Source organism: Mustela putorius, unplaced genomic scaffold, assembly GCF_011764305.1.
Source record: "Mustela putorius furo isolate JIRA1106 unplaced genomic scaffold, ASM1176430v1.1 tig00002118_pilon_pilon_pilon, whole genome shotgun sequence".
Classification (NCBI taxonomy): domain Eukaryota; kingdom Metazoa; phylum Chordata; class Mammalia; order Carnivora; family Mustelidae; genus Mustela; species Mustela putorius.
In genome coordinates, this window is record NW_025421952.1 from 245421 (window position 1) to 265427 (window position 20007).

At 44.4% G+C, this 20007-nt stretch overlaps 1 protein-coding gene across 1 annotated transcript in view; it reads right to left on the reverse strand.

Moving 5' to 3' along the window:
* Nucleotides 1–18572, reverse strand: part of LOC123394263 — an 18847-nt gene extending 275 nt beyond the window's left edge. Inside the window, exons 1-4 of the mRNA XM_045088015.1 lie at nucleotides 18188–18572; nucleotides 17474–17528; nucleotides 17166–17261; nucleotides 1904–16643 (exon numbers count right to left, since the gene is read on the reverse strand). Coding sequence (XP_044943950.1) covers nucleotides 1904–16643; nucleotides 17166–17261; nucleotides 17474–17528; nucleotides 18188–18203 — 14907 coding nt within the window. The 5' untranslated portion in view covers nucleotides 18204–18572. The remainder of the gene's footprint in view (nucleotides 1–1903; nucleotides 16644–17165; nucleotides 17262–17473; nucleotides 17529–18187) is intronic.
* Nucleotides 18573–20007: the final 1435 nt, after the last annotated feature.

Genomic DNA, 20007 nt, shown 5'->3' on the forward strand with positions numbered 1-20007 from the left:
TTTTAAAATTTCATTTATTTATTTGACACAGAGAGAGAGATCACAAGTAGGCAGAGAGGCAGGCAGAGAGAGAGGGTGAAGCAGGCTCCCTGCTGAGCAGAGAGCCTGATGCAGGGCTCCATCCCAGGACCCTGAGATCATGACCCAAGCTGAAGGCAGAGGGTTAACCCACTGAGCCATTCAGGCGCCCCTGCATGTGAAGTTTTAAATGATATATCTGGGGTACCTGGGTGACTTGGTGGGTAAAGCATCTGACTCTTATTAATTTTCCGCTCAGCACATGATCTAGGATTGTGAGATCAAGTTCTGCATTGGGCTCTGCACTGGGTGCGGATCTGCCTTAGATTCACTCTTCTTCTCCCTCTGCCACACCCCACTCGTGCTATCTAAAACAAAGTAAATGATGCATCTTTGATTCAGAGAAATATGGTATTAGGAGTTTGAGGTGGATGTGGAGTCAGAGCTGCAGATCCTAGGTCTCAAGGTCTGCATCTGCCTGGCAGCTTCCTAGGGGGCTGAGGCTGGAGTAAGTCACGTGACACAACTCCTTCCTCTGAGACCCCACCAAGGGAAGCTGTAGGTGGGGTTTAGAGCCCCAAACATGGCTTCAGGGCCCCTTCCTCCTGTTCCATCCCTTTGCGCGACACCCAATATCCCTTCAGCCTCCGTTCCCCCCTCCAGCATGAAGAGTGGGCTGTCTAGGTGGAGATCTATTATCGCCCCTTTATTTACTTAGAGAAATTACAGACCCATTCCCGCCCTCCCTTCCCCCAGGTAGAGCGGCATAGAGGCTCTGATTGCTGAGGGTGCTGGTATCAAAGGCAGTGGCCAAGCTGGAAAGAAGCCACAAAAGGGGCAGGTCGGTGAAGGCTTGATCCAGTCAGTGAATAATGGGGACGAATCTCTTCTCATGTGTTAGCTGCAGGCCTCTAAACTTGGCCTGTTTTGGAGTATTTTGTGTGTGGTCCCTAGGAGACGTGTTTGAGGAGCCCTTGCAATCTTCAGACAGACCATGTCTGAGCCTCTTCCTGGGGCAGCTGTGTTGGAGTCTCTCCTTAGCGGGACTGTGATGGGTTCTCGCAGAGAGATGCGTTTTCCCACACCAACTGTACTGGCCCCTTTCTAACTGGCTCTGCTCAGAATGACTGTGTCTGTTCCTCTCAGAGGGACTGCGTCCATTTCTTTCAGAGGGACTACAGTGAGTTCTCTCTGAGGAACTGCGACCACTCCTCTCAGAGGGCCTGTGCTGTCTTCTCTCAATAGGGCTGAGTCCTCTCACCTCCAAGACACGGAAATGGGTTTTCCCACACGAACTGTACTGGCCCCTTTCAAATTGGTTCTGTTGGCCCTGCTCAGATTGACTGTGTATGTTCCTCTCAGAGGGACTACAGTGAGTTCTCTCTGAGGACCTGGGACCACTCCTCTCAGAGGGCCTGTGCTGTCTTCTCTCAATAGGGCTGTGTCCTCTCACTTTCAAGGGACTAAGATGGGTTTTCCCACACCAACTGTACTGGCCCCTTTCAGACTGGTTCTGTTGGCTCTGCTCAGAATGACTGTGTCTATTCCTCTCAGAGGGACTGTGTCCATTTCTTTCAGAGGGACTACAGTGACTTCTCTCTGAGGAACTGCAACCAATCCTCTCAGAGAGCCTTTGCTGTCTTCTTTCAATAGGGCTGTGTCCTCTCACCTCCAAGACGCGGAAATGGGTTTTCCCACACGAACTGTACTGGCCCCTTTCAAATTGGTTCTGTTGGCTCTGCTGAGAATGACTGTGTCTTTTCCTCTCAGAGGGACTGCGTCCATTTTTTTCAGAGGGACTACAGTGAGTTCTCTCTGAGGAATTGTGACCACTCATCTCAGAGGACCTGTGCTGTCTTCCCTCAGTAGGGCTGTGTCCTCTCACCTCCAATACACGGAGATGGGTTTTCCCACACCAACTGTACTGGCCCCTTTCAACATGGTTCTCTTGGCTCTTCTCAGAATGACTGTGTCTGTTCCTCTCAGAGGGACTGTGTCCATGTCTTTCAGAGGGACTACAGTGAGTTCTATCTGAGGAACTGTGACCACTCCTCTCAGAGGGCCTGTGCTGTCTTCTCTCAGAAGGGCTGTATCCTCTCACCTCTAAGGGACTGTGATGTGTTTTCTGAAAGAGACTGCGACATCTCCTCTCACAAGGACTGCGACATCTCCTCTCACAGGGACTCTGATGGCTTCTTTCAGAGGAACTGTGATGTCTCCTCCGAGGATGACTTCGATGGCGCCTCTCAGAGGGACTGCGATGGCTCTTTTCCGAGGAATTATATGGGGTTCTCTCCCTTATGATGCTATGGTGGTTTTGCTTCGTGGGTGTGAGTTTCTCTGTTAGGTGACTGTGTGAGGTTCTCTTAAGGGAACCGTGTAGATTTCTCCCTCTGGCCTGAACTCTGGTTCCTGTTTTGGAGCTCTTGGACTCCTGGCTAGAGATTTCACATCTGGTAGAGCTTTTGTTACCTTTGCTGCTGTTGTCGTTTTGAACAATGACCACAGCCTGTCCAACTGAAGTGGTTTTGAAAATAGCACTTCTTTGGGAAACTATGGGCTTGGGTTGTTGCGTATGTCTATGTTGGAAGGAGCTACCTCTTTTTGGTTGATGAGCTGATGTGAATTGCTGTATTTCTTCCCATAACATCTTCTCCTGCTTAGTGGTTATGTCTGTTCGCTTTAGCTTACCAACTGACTTCCTATCTCTTTTGATATCTCTTGATGAGGAATAATCTCTGGCTTTTCGTTTTGGATGGTGCTTTTTGCTTGAACACAAATGGTCTGGCCTTGACGTGTCCTCAGGCTTCTGTCCAGCAAAAGCCATAGTTCTGCATGCTTTCTGGAATGCTTGCTTTAGACCTTGAAAAAGCCGTTGAATGAATTTGGGTTTGGAGGATTTCTTAGGTTGTCTTTTTGAAGAGGCAGTAGTTGTCTGAGATGCTCCATTCCTCTTCCTTCTTAACTGGTCTGGTAAATCCCGAGAAGAACTCCGTATTGTGGTTCTACCATTTCTGCAGAACGTTGTGTTTTGTGTTCTGCCTCCCGTAGTGATACTTTTCTTTGGGTATTTTGAACTACGGGTCTTTTTGGTTCTCCTTTTAGCCCATGTTTCATCCTGATCGGTTTCAGAGTCACTCTCTGGTAGAGAGTGAACTGGAGTAAACTCATAGTGCCCTGGCCCTCCAATTATCGTCTTTCCTGCTAGGGCAGGGCTTCTAGACTGTCTTTGCCTGATGTGGACTTGTACAGGAGCAGGAGACTGGGAAGATACAGACCGGAAATCCATTGTAGAAGTAGGACTCTTGGAAGCTCGAGTATAGGCTTTAGCTTTCCTTAGTGGTAGTGATATAGAACTCCTTGGTGTGATGGATCTGTCTCTTCTGTGGTACTTTGGGACTTGGGATCTTTTCCTAGTTTGCAACCTAAAGCCCAAACTCACCTTAATCTCTCCATGGTTTTCGGGAGTACTTACAAGGTGGAGCTGTGGGTAGATAAGAAGGTAAGACCCCAAAGTGCCCTGTAATTGATGACGGCAATTAAGTCCTGCACATAGGCCACACTGTAGGCAGAAAGGGTATTTTAAAACCACACCTGAAGTTAGAGGTGGAGGTACATTGGGGGGTATCTGACTCCTTAACAGTTTTGCTGCTATTTTTAGCCGCAGATCTTGTAGCAACTGGAACTGTTCTGACAAGTCAGTCTTGGCCTGGGGAAGATAACTTGGCTTGAGACAGTGTTGGGGCTCAAAAATCCTTGTCTGTGAACTCTGTGAGGTCTTACTCTCTTCCATTGGAACAGAATCTTTCCTAGTAAAACGTATATTGAAGGAAGACTCTAAATTTACTGGCACAGGAGGCTGGCCCTCTGTACATGAAACAGGCATGTGCTGAATGACTTCCTGGGATATATCACTAAGCTTCGAACTTTTCTTTATTTTCGCACTAGCCCCAGAGTGTTGCTGTATTATGGAGGACATGGAGCTACGTGTCCACATCCTTAAGGCTCTTCTTTGTTCGTGACCATGATAGGAAGTGTGTCTCTGAATGTAGTTTTCGGGCACTGAAGTCTGAGAAATACTACTTTGACTCTTCTCTAGTAGGCTCTTGGAAAGTTCCATCAGTTCCGCAGGAACCCCAAATAAATTCTGAATAGATTGACAGATATCTGCAGTGGCTCTTTCCGGTAAAGATGTTTGAGAACAAAGGTTCCTTTCCATGGTGGTTCCCAAGACATTCCCTAACACTAGCATCTTGGAGAGGTATTTTCTGGGTAATCGTTGTCTCCAGGAGTGATTCTCCCAGACATTCTGTTGTCTGCTCAAGACAGACCCATTCAGGCCTCTTTGAGTTCCTGATCCTGACTGGAAGGTCCTAGATGGTGATCTCCAGCTTTGCAGTGGATGTTGGGATAGGCGCTGGAGTGAATTCTCTAGCTTCTCCACCTGCTTCTTATCAGTCCTCTTAGATACGACACCCACTCCTGGGATCTCAAAATGTGGCATTTCTACAATGTGACCTATCTCATCAGAGGGTTGATTGTGAAGGGACAAGGGAAAGGTTGAAGTTTGTATCATAGTAGGGTCTATAAAGGATTCTTCAGACTGCAAAATATCTGTCCCAAAGTTATTTATATCCAAGGCCCTTGACACTTCTGGCATCTCTAGATCACAAAGGCTTCCTAATTCAGATGCTTCGACAGAGCTTGAGATGAGCGAGTTTGAAGAGTTCTGTAGAAATCTAGAGAAAGAATTCCCTATTTGTAACTCCTCTCTTGACATAAAATCCTCAGATTCCCTATTCTGATATATCTGTACTAGATTCAAATCCTCACATTCCATGATTTGAGGAGGCCCTATTTTTACCCGCATTCCTTTCACAGCCTGAAGCCCTTGTTCATGAGTGAACACTGTCGATTCCTCCAAAGAAAATGCTGGCTGTGAGAGTGATTCTGACGATTTCTCTTCGATATTTGGCCTCACAGTTAGTCCTACCATTTCTTGAAGATGTGGCCTTGGGAAGAAATCCAAACAATCCATTACTTCAGTAGCTGATCCTAAGGAGACTCCTATTGGTTCTACAATCTGAGGAATTGGTGGTGGTGCTAATTCCTCAGATTTTACAATTTGAAGTGGTGGCCGTGGGATTAAAAGAGTCTTTACAATTTGAAAGCCTGTCAACTTCATTCTATCCAAAATCTGGTGTGTTGGCTCTGTGGTTAATTCCTTTGATTTTATACTTTGCAACCATAGCCCTGAGGTAAACTCAGAAGGTCTCACATCTTGTACTTTTGGAGTCAGTTCAACATAGTCTACCATTTGAGAGGTTCCCCCGGGTGTTAATGGTACAGACTTTACAGCATGAAGTGGTGGCCCAGGAGACACTTTCACATATTCAACAACTTTTGGGGGGCTTCTTGAGGTTATTCCTATTGGTTGAGCAGCTTGAAGCTGTGTCTTTGTACATCCTGTGACTTGATGGAGCAGCTTTGGACTAATCCTCATAAGCTCTGTAATTTGACCCTGTAGTCCTGGAGCTATCTGTGAATATTTCATACTTTGATTCTGTGACTGTGTCAGCCCCATTGGTCCATCCCCTTGCTGCCGTGTGTCAGATGTGAGCTCTACAGGTTCTGCATGTCCAGTAGCTTGACGTGTCTGCCTTGGGGACAAATCTAAAGATTCCTCCCTTTGAAGCCACTGCTTAGAGGTTGAACCCACAGATTCAGGAACTGGATATCTTAGCCTTGGTGTCATCTCTGAAGATTCTGGGACATGATGTAATGACTCTGTAGTCAGTGCTTCTGATCCTTCCCTTTGCAGTCTTTTCTCGGAGATCGCCTCCGCAAATTCTAGTGCTTGAGGATAGGGCCTTGGAGCGCGCTCTGTATATCCAGTGGTTTTACTTATTGGCTTTGGGGTCATGCCAAGGAATTCCTTCTCTGTTGGCCTTGCTTTGGGAGTCAACCCTATAGTTTCTGTAGTGTGATGCTTGGGCTCTAGTGTCATCTCTTCAGATCCTGTAACTTCCTGCACTGGCCTTGTATAGGATTCCCCCGAGTCCTTAACTTGAGGCCATGACTGAGAGAGCAACTCGAGAGTTTCTGGGATTTTCTTTAAGGTTAATCCTAAGGTTTCAGAGCCTTGATTCCTTAGCACAGGAGTCAGATCAACAGATTCTGGGGCTTGAAGATCTAGCCTTAGAGGCACTCCTGAAGATTCCGTGGTTTTACTTGTTGACTTTGGGGCCAACCCCACAGATTTTTCTACAGTTTCATTGCCTTGATAGGCCAACCTTTCTGTGGTATGATAAATTGGTACTGAAATCACATTTACAGATTTGGAGACTTGATGCTTTGGTGTTGGGATCACCAAATTCACAGATTTAGGGACTTGAGGCTTTGGTGTTGGGATCATCTCTGCACCTTCTACAAATTGATGCCCCGGCCTAGGGATTATCTCCGAGGAATCTGTGATTTGATAGCTCCTCCTTGGAGTTAGTACCTCAGATTTTGTTCTTGGAAGCAGTGACCCCGGTAGTAAGTCTACAGATTTCATATCTTGTTGCAGAGATGCTGAAGACAATGCCACATGTTTTATACTTTGCAACTTTGCTTCTGGAGTAAACTCCAAAGGTTTCTCACCTTGTCGCTGTGATTCTGGAGACAAACTTGAAAATTTAACACTACGCACCATGGGTCCTGGCATGAACTTCTTAGTTGGCTCTGGTGCCAACACTGTTGGTTTCATACTTTGCCATCCTGAAGTCAACTCTTGGCAATTCATACCTTGCTGTGGGGACCCTGGTGTCAACCCCACCGATTTCACATCTTGAAAACATAGTTCCGGTGCAAAGACCTCAGAATTAACACTTGGTGACCTTAGGCATGAGGGAAACCCTGAAGAATTAGCACTCGGAGGCTGTAGCTGTAGCTTTGACTTCAAAGATGTCACATCTTGAGAACATGGCTCTGATTCAAACACCATAGATTTCTGCCTGAGGCAAGAAATCAAAGCCTTAGAATTCACATCTTGAGGTTGTGGCCCTGGATTCAACGCCAGAGATTTCACATCTTGAAAACACACCTTTGGTGCAAACACCACAGATCTCTCACTGTGCTGCCTGAGGTGTGAGGGCAACTCCCCAGAATTCATACCTTGAGCATGTGGCCCTGGATTTAACGCCACAGGTTTCACTTTTGTAAAACATGGCTCTACTGCAAACATCTCACATTTCAAGTCCTGCAGCTCAGAGCCTGAAGCCAGTTTCACAGAATTTCCACCACAAGACACTGGCTCTTTGTTGGTCTTCACAGACTTTACATCTTCAAGCAGTGGCTTTGGTAAAAATAACACAGATTTCATACCATTCAGCGAAGAGCCTAAAGTGAACACTGAGTACACAACTTGTTGCTGGGACCCACAGTGATTCTCCAAAAACTGGATTTCTGGAAACTTTGTCCCTGGAATTAGCTCAGAAGATTTTACACCTTGCAAATGTGGTCCAGGGCTGAACAGAATAGATTTTGTACCTTGATATTGTGACGTAGGATCCAAGTCAGAGGGTTTCATGCCTTGCATCTCTGGGTCTGGATTAAACTTTATAGCATTTATGCATTGAAGTTCTGACCCCAAATTCAAATCAGAAGAATTCACACCTTGCAGCTCTGGGCCACAGTTTAATTCTTGTGATGTTATACCTTGAAACTTTGTCCCTGGACTCAATTCGCGTTTCACATTTTGTAAATGTTGCACAGGGTCGAACATAAGAGATTTTATACCTAGAACTTCTGACCCCAGATTCAAATCCAAAGATCCCATACCTTGACATTTAACCCCTGAAGTCAACTCAAAAGACTGTATACCTTGCAAAGGTGGCCCAAGTTCATACCCCATAGAATTAGCACATTGTACTTTCGGCTCTGGATCCAACTTCAAAGAATTTACACACTTCGTCTGTGGCCCGGGGTTGCATTCCATAGGTGCTACAGCAAGAAACTTTGACCCTGGAAACAATTCGGATTTCAAATCTTGCAAATGTGGATCAGGGTTGAACACCATAGTTGTCTCCCTAGGGGTCTCTGACCTCAACTCAGAATACTTTGTACCTTGAAGTTTGGAAACTGAAGTTAATTCAGAAGGGTTTATACCTTGCAAGGGTGGCTCAGATTTGCATTTAACAGAATTTACACACTGAAGTTTTGGTTTTGAAATAAATGCAGAAGAATTCACATCCTGCAAAGGTGGCCCAGGGCAGAACACCTGGGGTTTTATACCTCGAGGCTCTGATCCAGAATTCAAGTCAGATTTTACACCATTCAATGGTGGTCCGGTACTGAATGCCCTAATATTTCTACACTGAAGCTGTGGGGCTAGATTAAATTCAGAGGATTTCCTACCTTGTAATTTAGGATGATGCTTCGTTTCCAGAACTGGCTCATATGGAAGCTTCCTGTCTGTGCACAACTCAGGTTTTATCTCTTGTAACTGTGGCCCTGGATTGAACTTGAAGGATGGCATACCTTGAAGCTTTGATCCCTGGCATAACTCAGAGGATTTAACATCTTGCCACTGTTGCTCAGGATTGGATTCCTCAGATTTCACATCTTGGAGCTTTGTCTCTTTGCACAATTCTGAAGATTTTATATGTTGCCAATGTGGTCCAGGGTTGTACAGCACAAATTTCACACTTTGAAGCTCTGGCCATGGTTTCAACGTACAAGACTTCTCTTCTTGCCGCTGCTTCCCAGCATTGAACTCGGAAGATCTCACATTGCCAATCTTTGATTCCAAGGCTAACTCAGAGGGTTTTGCGACCTGGAACTCTAGGTCCTGGTTGACCTCTGTGGTTTTCATTTGAAGCTTTACAGACTCAGGAGATTTTGCACCTTGCAACGTTGCCCCAGGGCTGAATTTCAGAGATTTCATGCCTTGAATGTGTGATCCTGGTGTCAACATAGGCAGTTTCCTATTTTGTAACCGTGGGACTGACTCAAACCCCAAAGATTTCACATCTTGGGTCTTTGCACCTAGAGTCAATTCAAGAGGTTTCAGGTCTTGCCACGTGGGTCTGATAAGGAACTCCACAGATTCTCCACTTTGAAGCTTTGTTTTTGGTGTTAACTCCGAAGATGGCACACCTTGTAACTGCAGAACCGGTTTTAAGTCAACAGATTTCAAATCTTGGAGCCTGCACTCTAGCATCAAATCGGATTTCTCACCTGGTCTCTGTGGTCCAGGATTGAACTCCACAGATTTCACCCCTTGAAGCCTCCTCCCCTGAATTAAATCAGATTTCCCACCTTGTAGCTTTGGACCGTGGTTGAACTCAGAGGGTTTCACTTGTTGAAGTTTTGACCCTGGGATCACTTCAGAAGATCTCACACCTCGCAAGTGCGATCTAGAACCGAATCCTGCCGATGTTTTATCCTGAAGTTTTATACCCATGATCAATTCAGAACATTGCACGTCTTGTAACTGTGGGCCTGCTTTCATACCTGAAAACTTCCTCTCCAGGGTTAGATCAGAAGATTTCTCCCCTTGTAACTTTGGATTAGCTTTCAGTTCTGCAGATTTCACACCTCCAAGCTTTTCCCTTGGGATCACTTGTGAAGATTTCCCATCCTTCAAGTGTGGTCCACACTTGAAATTCATAGATTTTACATCTCGAAGCTTTATAGCCATGATCAACACAGAAGATGTCACATCTTCCAACTGGGGACCCGACTTGAAGTCCATGGACTTCACTTTTTGAAGCTTTGTCCCCTGTATCAATTCAGAAGATTTCACACCTCTCAGCTGTGGCCCAGGTTTGACATTCACAGATTCCACATCTTGAAACTTTGTTTTTGAGATTAATTTAGAACATTTCTCTCCTTGAAACTGTGGGTCAGGGTTGAACACCACCTGCACATTTTGAAGCTTTGATCCAAGAGGCAGGTCAGAAGATTTCACAACTTGCACCTGGGGACTGGGACAGCTTTCTTTATGTTTTACATGTTGAAGCTTTGTCTTTGAGGTCCTTTTGGAAGAATTCACATGTTGTGACAATGGCCCAAGGTTGAAATCTGTACATTTGGTACCTTGAATCTTTGTTCCTGTGATCAGTGTAGAAAATGTTATACCATTCAACTGTGAACTTGGATTTAACTCAGTAAATGTCTTATCTTGGGACTTTATCTCAGGTGACAACTTAGAAGGTTTTAGATCATGCCACTGTGACCCAGAGTTGAAATTCTCAGATTTCATATCTTGAGGCTTTGTCTGAAGAGTCAATTCAGAAGACTTTGTGCTTGTCAAGTGTAGTGGGGAGTTCAATTCTCTACTTGTATTGCTTTGTAATTGTGACCCTTGGCTTAATAGCCCAGATTTCACACCAGGAAGCTGTGGACCTTCCATAAGCACCAGAGACTTCACACCCTGAAGCTGTGCTCCTGGGGATGACTGTAAGGATTTCACTGCTTGAAGCTTTGGTTTTGCAGGCAGTTTAGTAGATTTCCTATCATGCATGCAAAGCCTAGATTCCAGTGGTATAAATTTTATATCCCAGAGCTTTGACCTTGAAGTCAGCTCACATGATTTCACACTTCTAACCTGTCGACAAGGTTTCAAATCACAGTCTTGAAGCTCATGTTCCTGGAGTGATGCCGAAGATTGTGTATCTTGGAGCTTTGGCCTTGGAGTTAATGTAGATGACTTTCTATCTCTGAACTGTATCAAAGGTTTCAACCCTAGAGACTTAACACCTTGAGACTGTAACCCTATAGACTTCACACCTTGGAAATCAGGTCCTGGTATCCACTGGATACACCTCACTCTTTCCAGCTGTGGCTCTTTTTTGAATTCAGTAGTTTTGACATCTTGAAGCTGTGGCTCTGAGGTTGATGCCAAAACCTTCCCTTTTTGCAGCTGTGTTCCTGCGCGCACCCCAGAGGTTTTCATGTTCTGCAACCGTGGCACAAGGTTGAACTCTGTATATATCACACCTTGAGATTTGGACCCGAGAGTCAATTCAGATGACTTCACACCTCGTAACTGTGTCGAAGATTTCAATCCTACAAATTGAACACCTGGAGACTGTGACCTGAGATTGAACTCTACAGATTTCACAGCTTGGAACTTAGGTCCTGGGATCCACTGAATGCATCTCGTACTTTCAAGCAGTGGCTCTTGTTTCAACTCAACGGTTTTTACACAAAGCTGTGGCTCTGAAGCTAACTCTGAGCCTTCAGTCTGGTGCAGTGGTGCCCCTGGGGTCAACTTAGGAGACTTTGTGCTTTGCAGCTGTGGTTCAAGTGGTTCAGGCTTGAATTCTTTAGGTTTTAAACCTTGAATATTTGATTCTGGAGTCAAGCCTGATCTCATACTTTCCAACTGTGACTCAAAATTGAGGTCTACTAATTTTTTACCTTTAAATTTTAGCTCTGGAGTTAACTCCAAAGACAGCCCATCGTCTGACTTAGCCCCTCTCTGCAACTGCTCTGAATTCACACATTGATGCTCTGGAGAGATTACAGATAGCGTGCCATCCTGTTCTGGCCCAGACGTTAAATTCATGAGTGCCGTCTCTGGAAACTGTTGCCTTGGGGCTAAATCCACAGTTGTTACTCCTTCAAACTTTGATCTTCTGGTCGCTTTCACAGATTTTACTTCCTGCTTGTTTAGCCTCGGGGTCAACTTTACAGATTTTGCACAGTGCGGCTCTGAATCTGGAGTTTCCTCTACAGATTGTAAACTTTGATGCTTTAAACACGGGGTACTGTCGACCACTTTACTATCTTGGGTTTGTGGCTCTAAAGTCAGTTCCTTGGGTTTCACACCTTGCAGTTCAGACCCTTGGAGCAATGGCCCTGGTGCAAAAGGCACAGCTTTCTCACCTTCCATCTTGGGCTCAAATTTCAATTCCACAGTTTGGGCATCTTGCAGTTGGGTTCTTTGGACCAACTCCACAGCTTTGGAGTCTTGAATTCTTGCATGCAGAATCCTGTCAGAAGTTGTACCTTGAAGCTTGGTATCGTGGGTGCTTTTCACAGGTTTGGCATATTCTATCCATGGCACTGTGGTTATCTCCATAGATTTCTCACCTTCCAGCTGTGGCCTGGGGGTTAGCAAAGTAGATTCCGTACCCTTTAGACCCTTTCCTGTAGTTAAGACCACGGGTTTCACATCTTTCAGCTCCGAGGTCAACTCCTCAGATTTGACACCTTGAAGTTTTGAGTCTGGGGTCAGCTCCATTGGTTTCATACCCGCCACACCTGGCCCTGGAGGTAAATGTGAAAATCGGACACTTTGCAAATGTGGCCCTGGGATCAATTTCACGCCCTGAAGCTGTGCCCCCTTAGTCAATTCCTCTGATACTATACATTGTAGTATTGGCTCTTGTACCAGCTTCTCAGATTCTACCATTCCAGTAGTAGCTGGCTGTTGGATTAAGTTCACATATTCCACATCTTGTAATTGTGGCTCTGGATGCAGCAGCATAGACTTTACTCCCTGGAACTGTGCCTCTGGGGTCAACGCCGGAACATGTTCTTTTGGTCCTGTGATAAGTTGTTTAGGTCCCACCACTACTGGGGATGACTCAGGGGTTAACTTGACAGATTTCAAATTTTGCATTAGTGGCTCTGATTTCTCATATTGCATTCGTGGTCCTAAAGTCAACTCCAGGGATCCTCTTACTGAATATGGTGGTACTGGCATCGTCTCCTGGATATTTTCCACTTGAGACAATGCCAACCCAAAAGGTTCTGTGTTTTTGTATTCTGACTTTAGGGGTATCTCTGAAGGCTCAGTAACTTGAAGGTGTGGCTTTAGAGTCATTTCTGTAGATTCTGTAACTTGACCTGTTGGTTTTGGTGTTAATGCCACTTGGAGCAAAGCCCCAGAAAAGAGCCGTGCAGTTTCTGTGTCTTGATGGCCTGGCCCCAGAGTCATCTCTGAAATATTCTGAAAACATGGCCTGGGCATCATCCCAGTAGTTCCTGTGACTTGCTCTGGGATTAATTTCACAGATTCCTCCTCTTCTGGCCAGGTCTCAGAAGCTAACTTTACGGATGCCGTGTCTGGACGCCGTGGTCTCGAAGTTGGACCCAAAGACGCCGTTGCTTGTAAATGTGGTTCCAAGCTTAGTTTCCTCGATTCAACATGTACGTGTGTTTCAGGAATCAACCTTTTCGATACTTCCAGTGGTACACTTAAATCCACAACTTTATTGCCATGCATTAACGGACCTAGAGTAAACTCCTCAGGTTTTGTACTTTGGGGCTGCGGTTCTGGGGTCAGTGGCCCAGATTTCACACCTTGATATTGAGGTTCTGGGGCCAACTTCTTATAGTTCATAAATTCTGAATACGGTCCTAGATCCAGATGAACAAACTTCATACTTTGGGACTCTGGGTTCAACACTTCTGGATTCATTCCTTGCATCTCTGATCCTGGTACTAACTCTGGAGATTCTTTTATTATGTGTTGAGGCGTTCGAGTCTCCAAGGCCTTTACGCCTTGGAGCATTGTCTCAAGAGCACCTTGGAATGGCACTGATTTTGCCTGCATAGATTCTGAAGTCTGGTTCAATGGCCCTGGAGTACTTAAAGATGATTGTGTCAACTCCAGAGATTCTTTCCTGTGGTGACAAGGGTTGGAAGTCAACTCTACTTCTGATCCTTGATATCCTGGCTCTGGGATCATTCCTGAAGATTCCAAAGTTTGATGCCATGGGGTTAATCCTTCAGGTTCTGTGGCTTGATGATTTGACTTGAGGTTCAGCTCTGCAGATTTTACTGCTTGAATGTGTGCCCTTGAGATCGGCTCCTCATATTTCATACTTTCCACCTGTGTTTCAGGAACCACATTTCTACATTCTACCATTTGAGGAAATTTCACACCTTTAAGCAATAGTACTGGGGCTGTCTCCTTAGATCTTTCATCTTGTAACCATGGCTTTGGGGCAAACTCCATGGATTTCTTCTCTCCCTGGGTTGGTCTTAGGATCAGCTCCACAGCTTTTGTATCTGAAAACTTCGGCGGTAGGGCCAAATGAACATATTCCAGACCTTGCAACTGTGGATTGTGGGTCAAATCTAGGGATTTCCTATTTTGCAACTGTGGTGCCTGGGCTAACTCAGCAGATTTTCGACTTTGTTGTTGTGTTCCTAGGGTAAAATGAATAGATTTCACACCTTGAAGCTGAGACCCTGGTGCTAACTGTACAGAATTCCCACTTTCCAGCTGTGAAATAGGAGCCAACTCATTAGATGTTACAATCTGCAGTTGAAGTTCTGGGGCCAATTCTCTAGGGCTCACAGTTGGGATCAGCTGTCCATATTTCACCATCTGTGGGACCGAACCTGGAGTCATGTCTACAGATGTTACATTGTGCAGTGCTGGGGGTAACGTCATAGAATCCACAGTCGTAAGTTGTGGCATTGGCTTCTCCCCCAAATATTCTGCACCTGGAAGTAGAGACATGGTGGTCATTACTGCAGATTTTGTGACTTGATGCAGTGGCTTTTGGCTCATTTCCTTAGATGCTGTTCTTTGACCCAGTGATCTTGGGACTGTCCCTAAATGTTCCATTATTTGATGATGGGACAGTTTTGAATCAGTCAGATTTCTGGTTATGGGGTCAGAAGCCGACCCCATAGTTTCCATCATTTGATGGCTTTGCCTTGGACTCATCTCGGAAGATGCTAAGATCTGATGCCATGGGGTCAAACTTGGAGATTCCATGACTTGATGAGGTAGCCCTGGGGTTGATGCTGTAGTCTTTGTGCCTTGAACATGTGGTTGTGGAGTCAACTCCACAGAGTCTCGCACTTGAATCCATGACCCAGGAGTCAACTCCAGAGGTTTCCTGACTTGAGATACTGGCCTCGAGGTCAAATCCTGAGTTTCTGCAACTTGGGATTGTGGTCTTATGATCATTCCCATGGATGACCCCAGTGCTACTGGACTTACCTTTAAAGAACGTATGGATTGATGTGATGACATTGGAATCGTCCCTACTGATTCTGTGACTTTAAGTGGTCGCTTTGGAAGTAAACCCACAGATCCTACAACTCCAGGTGGACCAATAGTAGGAGGAGAGCTAGAAGATGTCAAACCGACTGATTGAGCTGCTCCTGGGGCCAAAGTTGCAATTTCAGACTGTGAATCTCCAGATTCTATAACATGTGACCGTGCTGGTGGAATTATTCCCACGAAATCCATAGCTTGTAATAGTGCCACTGGACTATGACTTGAATCCATGACTTGAAGCAATGCTGCAGGATTTACCGTCACATTATCTGTGACTTGATTCAGTGGACTGGAGGTCATCTTGGATTCCATAACTTGATGCTGAGCACTTGGTTTAGTGACTTGATATGATGGTTTAGTGCTTACACTCACTTTTTTTGTCGTTTCCATTGGTTTCCCAACTTTGTCTGGTGGCTGTGTGAACAAGCCCACAGATTCTATCACTTCTGAATGTGATTCTGGAATCATCCCCATTGCATCCATGACTTGAAGTAATGCTAAAGGAGTTACCTTTATGCTCTCTGTAACTTGACATGGTAGCCCTGGGGTCAATTCCACATTAGTCATGTGGGACTTATGCTGCTGAATCCCTTTTTCCAGAAGACCTAGGACCCTCTGTTCTATATTAAGTTCTAGAACGTGTTTTGGCTGCTCCTGCAGTCCAGTGGTCTTCTCTGGAATTACGTCAGCTCCTAAACTTTTGGGAAGCGGAGTGCCCAATGATGTAGCTAAGGGCCTGGATTCAAGGATTTGCGGGCCATCCCCAAGTTGTGACTGCTTACCTGGGATAAGTGACTGTGAAATTTTTGTTTCTGTTCGATTTAATCCAGATTCCACTCCAATATTCACATGGAGCTGAAATGATGGACAGTTTGGGAATTTATTGTAGAGACTTTGTTCAGTGCTTTGATGAATGGGCATAGATACCTGGATTTGAGGTTTCTGTGCTTCGGGAACTCCTCCTTGTGCCTCAGTTAAATAATTCAGCATTGCCCATGACTCCCTCACCGGCAGAGGCACTGTTTGTTCCCTCAAAGTATAAACCTTCCAAGCCATATGTCCCTCTAACTCCCACCGAGCCAAAGGAGAGAGCAGGATTGGAGCCCACCCCGAGAACCGTGGTCTTGCCTTGGTGAAAATAAAATCTGGCCCACGATCCAATGTCAAATGACTCTTGCTCTCTCCCCCACTCTTTGTTTTTTCTTGTTGGCAGAGATCTGGGGATTCGAACACAGAGTTGATCAAAGAGTTTTGGGATCTTAAGGGTGAAAGAGCTGCCAAATTCTGTAAAAGTTCTGATTTCCCAAACTCTGAGGGCTGAAAAGGAGGCAGGGCTGTGCCCTGGTTCCTGAACATGGAAGACTGGTTTCTGGGTAAAATAGGTAAACTATGGCTCCGGATTTGCCGGGTTGTTCCTTTAGAAAAGACGGGAAGGTGGGACAGGCTGGAGTTGCTGCATAATGATCCGGAGGAGCTGCTGTCCTTAGGAGAATGTTTTGCCTTTTTACAGCCACAACAGGGTAGAACAGGCTCCTGAGGCACAAGCACAGAGGAGGTGGAGGAAGAAATGGTATCCTGTGATTCAGGCAAACAGAATTCCTTAAGAGCTGATCTAGGAAATAAAGAAAAGTTTCCATTTGCTTTGGGGCAGGAAAAAGTAGGAAAAGGGAAAGGTAATGGCTATTTCATATGTGAAATATTTTGTCCTGAGGGAGAACAATAACAACAAAAGAGGTTGTCTTCCCCAATCTCAATTACTTATGTAAAGAATTCCTCTACGAGGAGGAGAGGAAGGTATGGGTCTCCATTCCAATCAGAAATGATCCATGGACTAAACCTTTGGACCCAGAATTTATGCCCACTGCCCAAACTAAGTAAATAAGCAACCAACTAACAATCTCTCTTTTCCCTCTCTTTTTCCCTCCCTCTTTCCCTCTTTCCCACCTCCCTACTTCGGTCTCTTCCACCCTCCCTCTTACAAGTTCTACCAACTTTGGGGCATCTGGCTAGCTCGGTTGGTAGAGCATGCAATTCTTGATCTCTGGAATTCAATTCAATTCAAGTAGAGTTTACTTAAGACAAAAAACAAAAACTTCCACCACGCAACCTCCTCCCAGAAACGACCTTCCCTGACCTTGCACATTCCAGATGTTGGAAGATCTGTTGAAGACTTCTCTCCATTGACCAGAATGCGTACTCCTGGGCCCATCCCATAGGGAGACCTGAAAATCTGGATACAAGAGTAGGTCAATGTCACTGAAGTGATATTAAAGTACTAGTAAGGAAACCAGTAAGAATAGTGACTTGACTTAGAAAAGGAACAGCTATCATTCTGAAGGAAGTAAAACAGTACTAGGTACCTTTCTCTTCACTCCTATAGAGCTTATCAGTAGAGTAAGCTGAAGAGAGGAGGAATAGATAGTGAAGGTCAACTCTACTCACTGTGTCCCATTAGCTTCGGAGCAGCTCATCCTAAGATTTTCTTCCCACTGGGAAGCTGGGAGCAGAGATAAAGAAGCTTTTAGCACCCTAATTGTTGATACCACCTCTACCTTGTTCCACCCCCTTGTTGTACACATAAGAAAACAAAGGTGAAACCATGCCTAGGGTCATTAAGTTAATTAGTGGTAGAGCTCAGACTTAACCCAGGGCTCAAGTTTTTATATTTTGAACTCTACTATGCTGCCTTCACCGTGGAGTAGATGAAGCTGTTGGAAAGAGCAGGAACAATCATGCGAGTAGGGAGTTGGAGTAGGGGAACCAAAGTTCATAACACATATTTTTTCCCCCAAAGGATTCTATCCAGTGCCTATGACAGGGGAAAAAGTTATCGGAACTTCCTGCACCAAACATTAATCTCACCCAATTTCTTTCCTGATACTTTGAGTTCTACCCAAAAGGAAAATTAGGCAAGAAAGCATGGGGAAAGGAAGCATAGGAAGAATTATCAATCTGTTTACATCTCTTTGGAAGTTGCTCAAAAGAATCTGGCATCTTTGGAGATGCTAGAAAGAATAAGCACATTTCTTTCATTTACATAATCTTTTTCCAATTCCCTCCCTCAACCTGTTATTAAAGTCTGGAGTCTTAAAGCAGACCCACAGTTGATTTGTCAGTAGCCTTGAGCTGAAGAATCAAGGATAGGATCTTTCTGACCTGTGAGTTTCTGCATCTTTTTGAATTTATGCTTCTTTGAAGTCTAGAGAGGCACAAAGAGAAAAGAATAAAATCAGAAAATGTTCTAGGTTAGAGAATCAAGAGCACATTTCCTCTTACAGACACAAATATTGATCCAGTTGGTGTCCATAACCACAGCACAACTGGCACCCCATTCATGTATTCATAGATCATTTAATGAGTGCTTACTAAGTTCTAGGCAGTAGCTTGGGTTGCTAGGACTACAAAGGTAAATATGACCCCTGTATTCTGGGAATTCACATTAATAGGGAAAACAGATGTCTAAACACCTAAGTTATAATACAGTGTGGTAAATATAGAGCACATAAACCACATGTAAATAAATATAGAACAGAAACATCTAAATATATTAATAAATAAATTTAAATTTATAGGTATATTAATAAATAAATATATAACAGAAATATAAGCGTCAGAGAATAAAAGGACAGGGATTCACTGCCTGGGAGAGATGGGAAAAGTTACTCCAGAAGTGGCCAATTGTACTGGAGTCTGAAAAATCAGCAGAAAGTTTTTAGGTGAAAAAAGAGCATTCCAGGCAAGTCCAAAGCAACATCCCCAAGAAGATTATAAAGTCATGAGTGTCAGGTGCACATTTGCTAAGACAAAAGCTGAAAATAGAAGTGGAAGCCAGATTTTGCCAAATGATGGAATTTTTATTTTATCCTTTAGGGCAGAATTTCCCAATCAGTAACATAAACTCCTGAGTTTTTTGCAAGCACGTCCAAGTCACTTTAAAGGCAGAATTACATTTGTTACCATTTCAAATAAAACAATTTTTATTTCTCCCTTTTGAATCATGACATCAGTCTCGGAGAGTGTATTACAAGAGCCTACATAATATTCATAGTATTGCCAAAATGTTTTAGCTAAACAATGTTGAATAAAAGTGTTAAAAGCAAAAATTCTCCCAAGAGGGCACCTGGGTGGCTCAGTGGGTTAAGCCGCTGCCTTCGGCTCAGGTCATGATCTCAGAGTCCTGGGATCGAGTCCCGCATCGGGCTCTCTGCTCAGCGGAGAGCCTGCTTCCCTCTCTCTCTCTCTGCCTGCCTTTCCATCTACTTGTGATTTCTCTCTGTCAAATAAATAAATAAAATCTTTAAAAAAAAAAAATTCTCCCAAGAATCCTGGTTCAACATAAGAAAGTAAATCAATGTGATACACCACATTAATAACACAAAGGGGAAAAAGACTGGACAATTGGAGAAAAAGGATTGCCAAAATCCAACACCTATTCATGATTTAATAAAAAAAATTAAAACACTTAACAAACTAGGGATAGAAGGGAATTTCCTCAATATAGTAAGGGGTATTAATGAAAAACCCATAGCTAATATCATTCTCAATAGTGAAAGCCTGACAGCTTTTCTTTTAAGGTAGTGAACAGACAAGGATGCTCAATTTCAGTACATTTCTTTTCTTTTCTTTTTTTTTTTTACAGATTTTATTTATTTTATTTGACAGACAGAGATCACAAGTAGGCAGAGAGGCAGGCAGAGAGAGAGGGGAGGAAGCAGGCTCCCCACTGAGCAAAGAGCCTGATGCGGGGCTCGATCCCAGGACCCTGGGATTATGACCTGAGCCGAAGGCAGAGGCTTTAACCCACTGAGCCACCCAGGCACCCCTTCACTACTTTTCTTTAACATTGTGCTAGAAACTCCAACCAGAGCAATTAGGTAAGAAAAGTAAAACCATCCTTTCCTTTGAAGAGGAAAAGTTAAACAATCTCTATCTCTATTCACAGACACCATAATATCATAAAGAATACACACACACAC